Source organism: Mauremys mutica, chromosome 1 (assembly GCF_020497125.1).
Source record: "Mauremys mutica isolate MM-2020 ecotype Southern chromosome 1, ASM2049712v1, whole genome shotgun sequence".
NCBI lineage: Eukaryota > Metazoa > Chordata > Testudines > Geoemydidae > Mauremys > Mauremys mutica.
The window spans coordinates 124,913,639-124,926,176 of NC_059072.1; the positions used below are offsets into that span (position 1 = coordinate 124,913,639).

Consider the following 12,538-nt stretch of genomic DNA (forward strand, 5'->3'; position numbering starts at 1 on the left):
TTTTCCAGAAGAGACATGGAGATATGTATAAAAGACATGATATAGTCCCAAACTGGCTATCCTTTGGCTTTGAGATTTGCTGGAAATATCACTTGTACAGAAAGCTGAAAAAATATCAGTAAAACAGTTCATTAACTAGTGAGAAAGTATTTTGTACCATTTTAATAAAATATTACTGGTTTTTCCTGTTTTTGAAAGGAAGCGATGTATGTGTGGAGGAAAAGGGACACACAGCAACTCTTATTTATTCCAGGGTTGAATTTCTCCATTAGAAAAGAAAGGAAAAATCTCTTTTCTTTGGCAGCAAATAGCCAAAGTTTGCCCTGGCCAAAATTTCCGAAAAGTGATGGAAACCTTAGTTTCACTTAGGCAAATGCACAGTTTGTTGTAGCTCAGATAGTCTGGGATTTAAGTGCTCACGAACTCAGCTACTAATATTAAGACAGCCAACAATGTCACTTAATAGTTAAAGGCATGCATACTCATCTCAGCTTACGGGAAGTTATGCATACACCTACCCTGTATATAAAAAGACAAGAATGTTCCCCTTTTGATGACTGATGTCCAGTTTCTAAGGGACACAGGCACTTCCCAAAAAGTGTCATCCATTACTAGGTTAAAGTATGATTGTACAGAATGGCAAGGGTCTTGCACTGCCACTGTCTGGACTGAAGACTTCCATCTTGAGGGCTCACTATTGGGCACATTTCAACATCTGTAAATTCATTTAAAATTTTTAAAAGGGGGAAAGGGGAGACTGTTCCCCTAATTTCCTTTTCATTGTGAGAATATAAGATCAGTTATTTTATTGCCACATGCCAATAATCATCCACCAACCCCAACTTTTCAATATGCATTCTGAGGAACATATCCTCTCCTAGCTATGTGGCCCCAAAAGGATGAAGACTTAATCTTAGTCCAGTGTCCTAAATATCTATCCCAAGGAGCCTACATAGTATCATTCCCTCTCCTCCTTAGTTCACTGAATTTCCTCTGGGCAGTCAGCTTTGCAGAGGCTTTTGATTGGGATGAAGAGTGCCAATTCACAAAGTGGAGCATGATCGGGGGGACAGCCACGGAACATGACAAATCTTCAGGAGACTCTTGGTAAATATTTGAAGAATATGTTGGGGAGGACCATGCCCTCTTGTAGGAGGCGTGAAGCTACTCTAGGAAATTCCATGAGTTTCAGTATAGTGTTCTATATTATTGTGGGTCATGCCCTCCAAAACATGTGGCTGACCTAAAGTCAATGGAGAAAACCATCAGAAATTTGAGCATCTGCACAGTCAGCAGAGTTCCGTTCTGTGCTCTGAAGACCCTCCAGATAGGGGTTTTGGTTTAGGCAAGGGAGAGCCATGATCACAGGGCAAGATAACAGTAACTGTATGGATTGCTGGAGACCTGCAGGAAAACCCCACAGATCTAGTGAATGTGTGTTTATCAGTTCATACCCCTTGTCTTCTGTTTGTTAGCACATCACACCTAGCCATCACTCCAAAATTGAGCTGAAAATAAAACTGGTTGAATACAGCAAAAACAAAAAACAAAACAAGAAGCAGTAACCACACACACATTTCCACACACATTCATTTGAATGCCAACTGACTGTGCTATTTGAACATGGTTTGTGCCCCGTTTTATTAGATATTCATGAACATTAGTATGAATAGTTTTTTTTTAAAAATGACTGTTCTTTATAGACTAAACACCCATGTTCTCATATAATTATTAATTTGACCATCTCTATTTGAAACACATTAATCCAGGAGGGTATGATCTGGCCCAGAAAGCTTTAACCTAAATTTACTGACAGACTTTTAGAATACTGTGAGGAATGGAGGGAAAGTCTAGCTCTATATTTATACATTAAACTGTTCAGAGCCTTTTAAATTTCTGTTTGTTTTTATGACAGACAAAATTTGGAAGCTTAAGTCAAAAAGCCATTAATAGGCTGGATGTACAACCCATCTGAACAAACATCACTCCAGTGTGAAAATGAACAATGTGGGAAATATATGAGCTGCAAGATTAAGGAACACCTGCCCAAAAATTCTAATTGTTCCACAACCTTACTGAGTGCAGATTGACATTACTGGACGATATTATTTGTTATTCATTATCTGATCTCCCATTTTTCACTATGTAAACAGTAAACAGCATTAACCAGACTAAAATGTCAGCTGTGCCAGTCAGTGCCTACTACCTACCATATGATTTTACACATACTACCCCACAATGATGTTTGGTCTGTGTCAAAACACTGGTCACTGGAATTTGTGCCTGGGATTTTTGAGCAACTCAGTCTATTGCAGATTGTACATGTATGTGCACGTGTACTTGTACATGCACAGCTGAATGGAAGGCAGGAAGCATGGACACTAGGATTCAGCACAAAGACCTATCATGAAGGTAGGGATGGGGGACTTGCAGTAGCAGTTATAAATGGATGTAATGGCACTAAATGTAATATGTACACATCTTTAATTTACAGAATGTGGGAATATACATTTTCATTTCCAAACCTGTTTGAAAATCAGAAATGGGTATGAACCAAAAATCTTGGATCCAAACACCCCTGAACCTTGGGTGTTTGAAATCCAGATGTGAATCTGCATGCACATATGGCAGCTTGTGCCCATCTCTGACTTAAACACTTGTAATATAGTTATAATTGTATCATTGCACTGTTCTACTCCTCAGGAATCCTGTACTCTCACCAGACTTGTAGCTTTGACAGTCAAGAACTGGATTAGTCCCTGGCCAAGTGTCTACCAGTAATAGTATTCCTTAACTATTATTAATTCTTCTAGTCCCCTAGGAGTTTCATTTTTTTTAAAAATCACATGAAAGGCCAGTCATGTGGTCCTGCTAATGTACACCACTTACTGATACCCTGCTACTGCATTGAAAACAATGAGCCAGACTTTAAAACATATGACAATGGGTTGCCTAGTGTTGGAATGGTAGGAGTTGGAGGGGAGAGAGAGAGAGAGAGAGAGAGAGAGAGTTCTCTTTAAAAAAAAAAGAGGGAGGAAAATGAAGACCGGTAACTTTTCTGAAGAAAAAAATAACATTGAGCGGAAGTGTGGCAGTGGCTTTTTGAATATATATTAGGGATGGACAAATTAGATTTGAATGGATTGAGGGCTAGGAGAAGCAAAGTTTGTCATTCTCAGGCTCAGTGAACATATTAAGGGCCTAATTCAAAGCCCACTGGACTCAATGGAAAGATTCCAGTTTATTTCAGTGGGGTTTGGATCAGGTCTTAACTGATAATATAAGCCCGACTACAGAATTCAGAGAGAAAATATGGCTTGTTAACCACAACTTAACAGGTAAAATGCACAAACTGAGTGACTCATCTTCACCACATTAATTACTTACCAAGACAGTTGTGACCGTCATGGGCCAACATGAACCCATCATAGCACGTGCACCTGTAGTTGCCTGGAATGTTGATGCACTCATGGACACAACCCCCATTGTAGAAGTCATTTTCACACTCGTCAATATCTAAAACACAGGGGGGAAAAGCAATTTTCATTAAAAGATTTTACCAAGAATTCTGTTTATCGTGGATTATAGGTGTCAGCATACAGAAATATTCGCCCTGCTAAATATGTAACATTGAATAAACATATATGAATATTATATCATACATTTATATTACATCTTTTATCCAACGGAGATCTCAGAGTGCATTATGGAATGTATATGTAAGTGATCAGCTAGGACTGAATTTCAGCCACCTTGTGGGTACAACGTAGCAGCCATTCTGTTTCATGAGAATGCTTTTTAGGAGGGGCTTGAGGAATGACTATATTCCCCTCAGAAATTGAAACAGCACAGGAATGAATTTAGGTGGGCAATCTGGAATTTGTCCAGCAAGGATACTTTATGAATCATTCATAAATATTACACTAACTCACAGTACTATTTTATGGCATTGATTCAATATTAAAGGCCCCGTCTACCAAAACTGGGGTTGAGATTCCACGTAAACTGAAACCATTTTGAAGTTCTCTGTTATTTTCAATGTATAGTGAGAAGGGGGGATGGTCCTGGGGTCAAATCACTGTACTGGGACTCAGAGGATGGGGGTTCCATTTCTGGCTCTGCCACAGACTTCCTGCATGACCTTGGACAAGTCATTTAATCTCTGTGCCTCAGTTCCCCTTCTCTAAATTGGGTGTAATAGTACTTCCTTTCCCCCTCCTTTGTCTGTCTTGTACATTTTGAGTCTAAGCTATTTGGATAGCATCTTTCTGTTACTGTATGTGTGTACGCTGCTTGGGTCCATAGGCCCTACTTCGGTTAGAGATTCTAGGTGTTATTTATTTGTATTACATTAATAATAAAGCTAATGTGGTTCCCTAGACACCTAGACTAGAAAAATTAACAGAGAGAACAGAACTTTTTTGCCTTCTTCTCTCAAGGAGTTCAAGTGATACTATTCAATTCTACCAACAGGTTAGAGGACTATTACACTTCCATGTACAAAAAGAACTATATAAAATTAGTACTGGAGCCACAAATTCTACCCATTTTGCAGGTAGGGAGTCTTTTTCAGGGACTCACTGTTATTCAATGGAATTCACCATGCTGGATATCTCCAGAACTGTAGGTAAAACACCAAGGGAGAAAGACCGATGAATTTAAATCATTTTCTGAAAACTAAAACAAAGGCAACAAAGTAGAGAGATCGGGCTTATTTTGGTCTCTGACTGCGCTTTGAGAAATGCCAACAGATCAGCAATGAGTCATAATAATTATAACCACTCCATCCTATGTTCCCAAATAGCTGGTCGATGCACTTGGAACAAACAGTGCCCAGGAAGTTTATTCATAAACACAAGTCCTAAGCAACTGCAGTGCCCAAGTAGGGTATTAAATGTGATTAGGTAGAACACTGATTCTTTAGTGAGTGGAATATACCAGGAACTCGAACTAGGAGCATGGTCAGTTATATTAAACCTGTATATTTTTCATTTTATTCAAATTGCTCCCTGTGTATAGCTTCATTTATCTTCTCTTAGGTCAACTCTTATTCCACGTATAAGGCCAATATTTGGCTTTTTTCTGTGATAACTATAGAGTTAGTCCAGTCTGTTGATTCTCGAATTTCAGCCACCCTTAGCTTGTCAGGCTTTGATAACATTGTGACCCCTTTCCAGATGAACCCAACCGCACAAAGCGAAACAAGTGAAACAGAGATATGTTTTAACCCAGTGGTTCTCAACCTTTCCAGACCACTGTACCCCTTTCAGGAGTCTGATTTGTCTTGTGTATGCCAAGTTTCACCTCACTTAAAAAAAATACTTGCTTACAAAATCAGACATAAAAATACAAAAGTGTCACAGCAACTATTACTGAAAAATTGCTTACTTTCTCATTTTTTAAATATATTCCAATTGATTTATTTTATAATTATATGGTACTTACTTTTCAGTGTGATATTGAACCTGTTTTTCACTTGTGAGCCTTATCTGAAGCCCAAGCTCCACTGCCTGGGGCTGAAGCATATAACTTAGCTTCGTGGGACCCCCAGGTTGAGAGAAACTGATATAGATGAATTGAGTATCCCCTGGAAGACCTCTTCATATCCCGAGGGGTAACCGTAACTCTGGTTAAGAACTTCAATCCATCCATAAGTTGTTGAGCTAGATGCAGGAATTACTGGACGACCAGCATAGTCTCTTTTATCAGGAGATCAGACTAAATGATCATAAACAGACCTTCTGGGCTTAAAAATCTATGGATCTATGAATAAGCCTTTTACTTGGTTTTATGTCAAGACCAAAAATCACTCACTAGCACCTGAGGGGAGATTTGAGGGGTTGCACAAAAAAAATGGATCCTAGCTATCTCAAGAAGCTTGAGAAATCAGGCAAACTTTTAAAGAAAATTTGCACTTTGAATGAGCCACGCAAGTTTGGCGTGGGTTTGGATTTCTTAACAAAAATATTTGTGCAGCCCATTTTTGAATTCATATATGTTCCTATGATAGAGACATTGATAGGTTTTGTGTTGCAAGTAAAATACTAGCCACATTAGAGAGCAAAACCAGTAACGCTGCTTCCGTGCAAAGACATCATCATATTAAGGGCCTGTATTGTAAGTTTAGCGATAACTAGTGGGCTCCTCTTCTGGAATCTCTATTACATTAGTGTTTATTCTGAAGTAACACCATTGATTTCAGTGGATTATACCAGCATAACTGAGATCAGAAGCTGGCCCAACATTTTCATATTGTAGCTATTACTTTCCAACCATTGACCCTACAAGACACCACCTCAGGGAAGCACAAAGCTACTGAGTTCCAACGTCTGATTACCCAAAACCTACATGAGAACCTCTTTGGTCAAAGAAGTGAGGCTGGAAATCTCATTTGAATAGACTCGCTCAATTTGCACTGCTTCCTCATTTTGGCCAAAGTGGAAATACCAGGAGAAAAAAGACTTTTCTTTTTGTTTTTCCAGTTCCAGCCTTGGTTAAAGCCATGAAGCACAGACACACACAAAAATGGAAACAAAACCAAAGGCAAAAATCCCAAAGTGATGGGAAATTTTCTGAATCTCAGTGAAGGCACTAAGGACTACATTGTCATTGCACTGAACTTCATTCTAGCTAGCTAGCCAGCTATAAGCAAGTGGCTTTCCCACCATGCTTTTTACACAGTTCACACTCTGGAGCTGATCCAAATGCTCCCACTTCCCCCACATCCCCACTGGAATCTGCCCTTATCATTAACTTAAATAAGGGTTCAGGGAAGATCTGTCCACAATACTAACTTGCACTTGCTCTAAAAATATAAAATTCTAATACAGGAGAAACTATTCATTACAACATTCATGTTTGTAATCTATTGATTTTTGGTATTGTCAAAACAGTAGTGAACTGAAATCAATATTTAGTAAAAACAAATTAAGAAACCAGACTAAAAAGATATGTGAAGTTGTTGAGCAAACTATGGGTATTTTAGGAGCTGTGACTTTATCCTAAAGGTACAAGAGCCCGTTTTGCCCCTTATGCTGAAATACCACCTCTAAAATAATTTTGACATCCACATGCTACAGTTCAAAAACTTGAAGTGTATCTTAGGTATTTGGGAAAGTTCCAGAATTCTGTACATCGCTGTATACATTGTGTTAATTTATCAAAATAGGCAAATATGAATTACTAACCTGTGATGAAATGGAAGCTATTCTTAAAATTTTGTGTTAGCAAGGTTGACTATAATTCAACTCAGAGGTGGAATCTGTAGCTTTGACTACGCTAGGGAAATATTTAGAAAGTTTCCCATTGTTGCTAACACCAGTTCAGCTATACAGAGACTCAACTGTTGACAGCCCCAACACAGACAAAAGACAGCATCAATTGGATTTGCTTTGTTACCAGGTTTAACTTGACGTGGTATTAAATATGGCACCATCCACAGTAGCCTAGCGTAACACTTTCAAAAGTACCTAAGGGTATGTCTACAGTGCAACATAAACCCAGGCTCAGACTCAGGATTGAGTCAAACCCTCCTTTTTGTCTATACACAAATCTCTCAGACTCATGCTTGGACCCAGGATCCTAGCACCCTGTGAGAGTGGAGGTTCAAGCTTGAGTCAAGCCGGGACCCTGGGCTTCAGTCCTATTGTTTTACAGTGTAGATGCAGCACCCCCACACTCATGTCTTGGACATTCACCAAAAGTATCCCACAACCCCATGGGCCAACTTCCTTTGTCCTCTCTATCCCAAGAATTGCCAAATGACTCCAAGGAAATGGAAACCACCTCTCTTGTTGTAGTGCAGCAGCTCGTTGAATCAGCAGTTAACCTTTCCCTTTTATTCTGACCGCTGAGCTGCAAACACACCTTTGGAGAACATTGTGTGTTTGCAATGGACACTGACCAGAAGTAGTCCTTTGAAAAGTGCACTGCTTCATGGTCACAGGAGCACAGACAGATTTTGTTTAATCTCTGGGGTGAGGCCAGAATTAAAACAGTGGATTTTAGTAAGAGTATTAGGAATGACCATGCATACCAGGGAAGAGTCTTACAGAGTTGGAAATTTACTGGACCCAGTGATCAGTTGAGGGAGTGGATTAAGTGGCTCAAGACCAAATACTGGAAAACCAGGGACCAGAACCACATCTCAGGCAACTTGCTGATATCATGCCCATTTTATGAGGAGTTTGACTTGGTGCTGGGTACTGCTCCAAGCATAGAGCCAACAGCAGCGCACAATGACTTGGTCAGCCAGGATGGTACCCATTTGCCCCAGAATCCAGCATGGGGACTGATGGGAACTAGCAGCAGGCACCGAGAGCACCCACTGAAGCACAGAGCTTTGCCGCAGAAGCAGCTGTAGGACATCCTGGGCCATACTTGGAGGAGCTTTTTGATGCCCTACCCCTGCACCAAGGAACAGCCTGCCACAGAACTAGCAACGGAGATGGAAGGGACAGAAGCCGCCCTGGAGCCTGGTAGGTTTCTGGCTCCATTTTAACATTTCTGTGCTCCCACACTGGGCAATGTGAGACAATAACCCTCTGTGCCTTGTCCTGTTCCAGGCCCCTAGACCTCTACTGGCTGCAGCTCCTCCCCAGCTCACCCACACGGCAGCAGAAGCCTGGACCAATGTTCCTTCACAGGTCGTTCCAAGGGGAAGCGTTGCCATGGGGAACTTATGGTTGACGTTCTGGAGAGGGTCAACAAGCAGGTCCAGTACGAAAGACACAGGGACTTATGGTTAGAGGAAAGGCATGGCGAGAGGCAAGGCTCAGGCTGGCTGCTTGAGGACAGGGATTCAGAAGGGGAGCAGGCACTTGCTTCACAGTTCGTGGAACAGGAACGGCAGCTCAGGGAAGAGGACAGCGGGCAGCAGAAAGAACGGGGGAGGGGTGACTGCTACCACCAATGACTGCAAACGTACTAACTCCTGCTGCACCCGCACCAAGTCCTGAGTACCCTTTGCGGTATCCTGTGATGCAGTTCAGAAACTGCTTGGACAACTCCATGACCGAGTGGCCCATGCAATCAGGGCCGATGAGTGGCTGGGCAGGGCCACTGTGCCCCATGCAGTCCTCCATTTTGACCCCCTCCACTGTGGATGCCTCCACCCCGTCCCCCAGTGCCAAGTGCACAGCAAACATGGAAGGAAGGGAAAAGAGAACAGGGGATCAGGGGACATGCAACACTAGGGGGTTTCTGTCTTGTAGATGGTTTCACTGTTTGCTCTCGTTCATGTGCTTTAAGGGTTTGTTGTTACTGGTGTGTTGGTGTGGTACTGGCAGCTGGCCTGCCTGGCAATGGGGGAATATCGTACTTTTCTAATACGCATTTATACATAAAGCATTTTATCAAGAAAGTTTATTGCTATCACTGCATCACATCATACAATGTACATATTTCACATAATAAAGGTAAATATATGATCAGGGACAACTGGTAATTAGTATGCAAACACCATTCCCCAATACAGTTAGTTACATTAATCCATACTTTCATCACTTCCTTATATCAATCCATACTGTCACCCAACCACCCCTCCCGCATTTGATAAGTGGTCAGGTCTTTCATAAGTACATTGCACATCAATCAATTCCCCCCTCAAGCAGTTGAATCTCTCCTCCCCCACAATCACATTCATAAAGGTACTATTCTCCCTCTTCCATTGGGTCATGCTAGTCCATAGGGTGGGAACACAAAGCATCCCTGGCTTCTGTTGCCCAGTTACGTCCAGCTCCAGCTGTGGTAGGTGCACTTTCTAGTTAAGTGTACCAGTTCAGCAGTCCCTCACTATCATAGGTCCATTCGGGGGAAATGGCTCACCTCTGGCTTCACAAAGACTGTGAAGAGCACAGCAAACCCTAGTAATGTGCACAGCATTGATGACACTGGAATCCAAATGGGTTTGTAGACCTCTCCCATGCAGGGATGGTGGTACAAGTTTTATAGTGGGGGTGCTTACAGCCACTGATCCAAACTGCAAACCCTGTATATGATGGAAACCATTTGAAGCCCAGGAGTGCTGCAGCATCACCTGTGCCTGTAGTGCTAGCACCAATGCTCCAATGGGATTTCAATCTGCCAAATGCACATTCAGCAACCATTCTACACACACTAAGAGTGTAATTAAACATCCCTTTGCCGGGACCTCTGATATCAGGGTACGGTCTCATAAGCCAAGGCAAAAGGTGGTGTGCGAGGTCCCCCCAGAATAATGATGAGGACTAACTCCATTCATGACAACGTCATTTGATGGGAATAGTGTTCCAGCCTCTCTGTGAAAGTAGACTCTTGCTCTGTGAAAAACTCTGGCATCATGAACTATTCCAGTGCAGTCCATGCTGACATTCATAAATCAGCCTCTCTGGTCCATGAGGGCTTGCATAACAATGGGGAAGTGCTCTTTGTAATTTATGTACCCATGTGCTCATTGAGGAGAGCAAACTATAGACATGAGTACCATCAATAGCACCCCCACAGTCAGGAAACCCCATTCTCTCAAAGCCAGCAATTACTTCAAGAATATCATTTATGCTGGCCACTTTGGGGTAAACCACACACCTGATTGCCTCAGAAACCTCTGCCACCACTTTATCCACAGTCAACTTTCCAATGTCAAACCGCTTGTCAACGGACATGTAGCAGTCTGGGGTGGTCAGCTTCCAGATGGTTATGGCAACCCACTTCTGGACTGGCAAGGCTGCCTTCATGTGTGTGTCTTTACATTGGAGGGTTGGGACAAGCCGCCCACCAAGCTCTTGAAATGTAGCTTTGTTCATGAGAAAGTTCTGGACTCCCTGCTGGTCACCTCAAGTCTGCATGATGATGTGGTCCCACCAGTCTGTGCTTATGGCCCTGCTCCAGAAGCACCGGTCTATGTAGAGGGCATCCGTGGCTGCAATGAGTGTCATGAGCAGCATCAGCCAGTTCAAGTTTGCTATGACTGTGTCCTCCTCCTCATGCTCCGTCATTAGCTCTGCCAGGTGCCTTCAGTTAGTCAGAGAATTCTACTGAAATGTCCACTAGCATCTCACAGAAGCTCCGCCTGTTTCCTGGCAAGGGTGTGGAAGTGCAAGCAAGAAAAGTTCTTCAAATGGCACCTGCTCCATGTTGCTGGCTCCAGTTGCTGGGAGCACACAGACCAAAATGACTGCTTGGCTGGCTGTTCAAACTTCCTGTAACGTGCAGGGTGGACAGCCACGTTTTCCTACACTGCATCATGATCAAAGGGCTAGAATGGCAACATTTCTAGAAGATGCCAGGAAGTCTGGCATATGGTTGGTTGGACTCAAGTCTGTGTACTGCAGTGTGGATGTCAGAGCAATGGGTTTGAACTCAGGTTAGAAATTTTTTAATCTGTAGTTGACAATCAGCGTAGCTGTTCAAGCTCTGGGTTCTCTAACAAAGAGTTCGCTGACTAGAGGCCCACTAACTCTGGGCTTACACTGCAGTGAATGACTTAGAAGCCTAAATTCAATTTTCAAAAGTGACATTGGCACTTAGGAGTCTAAATCTGACAGAGACAGTTATGAATCGAACTGGCCATGTTCAGATCCAAAAAACAAAAACAAAAAAAACCCACGTCAGGTATTTTGTGCACATAAAATAAGCATATACAAAAGTAAGTGTTTGCAATTACAGTGACTAAGACTGAAAATCTGGCTCTGACTATAAGGCACCTTTTCCTGTGCTGCCAAGCTGGAAAGGGACAACCAGTACCCTACAGCAGAGAAAAAAAAATCAGATTCACTTTGCTAATGTGTTCACGAGAGATATTTTTAGCTCTTAAAGCAGTTTGAATCTGGATTTTATTTGAGGCAAAACCACCATTTATACCCTTGATGAAATTCTGGTTACAAAAGGTACACGGAAAGCTCTAAACCAATCTCTATGGCATCAACAATACTCAACCAAACTCATGTATATAACGTCATATACCCTGCAAGACAGTAATATAAAAGGACCCATATAAAGCAAAGGCACTGTGCTAAAAGGAAATAAACTATCCTAATTCACGACTACACAAAATCCACCGTAAAAAACCTTCATAAATGAGATAGCACCTCTATGAAAGAGATGAAAACAAAAGTGGAGTGAGTGATTGTACTATGAAAACAACATTTCATAGAGTCTATGTTGCCGCAACCATCCTGCACTTGTAAGTTATGACTTAAATCCACATTGCAGCTACTACCTGTCACAGCTGTCAATTTTCAAATGTATACAAATGCATCATCAGTGTCTCAGCTTACTTTGACAGCCTGTCTGTCTCTGAAGTTACTCTTGGATGATCCGTGATAACCTCTGTTCATTTTAAAATTTAAAAGGAAAAAGATCAGTAAAAAAAACCTGCTGTGGTAAAAAGGAGCTAACACTAGGCTGGATCTGCTGACAACTATGTGCATTGGTTCAGCTATAAGTTTGGACCAGCTAAATAGCTAAAAGGAAGGATGCCCACAGCTGGTTGACAAAGCCACTAGATCTAGAATTCTCAACAGAACCAGCTCTCTTATAAGTACATGTAGACCTGGCTGAA

At 41.8% G+C, this 12,538-nt stretch overlaps 1 protein-coding gene across 7 annotated transcripts in view; it reads right to left on the minus strand.

Annotated features, from left to right (window-relative positions):
• The window catches only part of SCUBE1 (signal peptide, CUB domain and EGF like domain containing 1), a 328,071-nt gene that overhangs the window by 266,660 nt on the left and 48,873 nt on the right, over positions 1-12,538 (minus strand). For all 7 annotated transcript variants that reach the window (XM_045000217.1, XM_045000209.1, XM_045000200.1 and 4 more), the window contains exon 3: positions 3,388-3,516. In XM_045000217.1, coding sequence (XP_044856152.1) covers positions 3,388-3,516 — 129 coding nt within the window. The remainder of the gene's footprint in view (positions 1-3,387; positions 3,517-12,538) is intronic.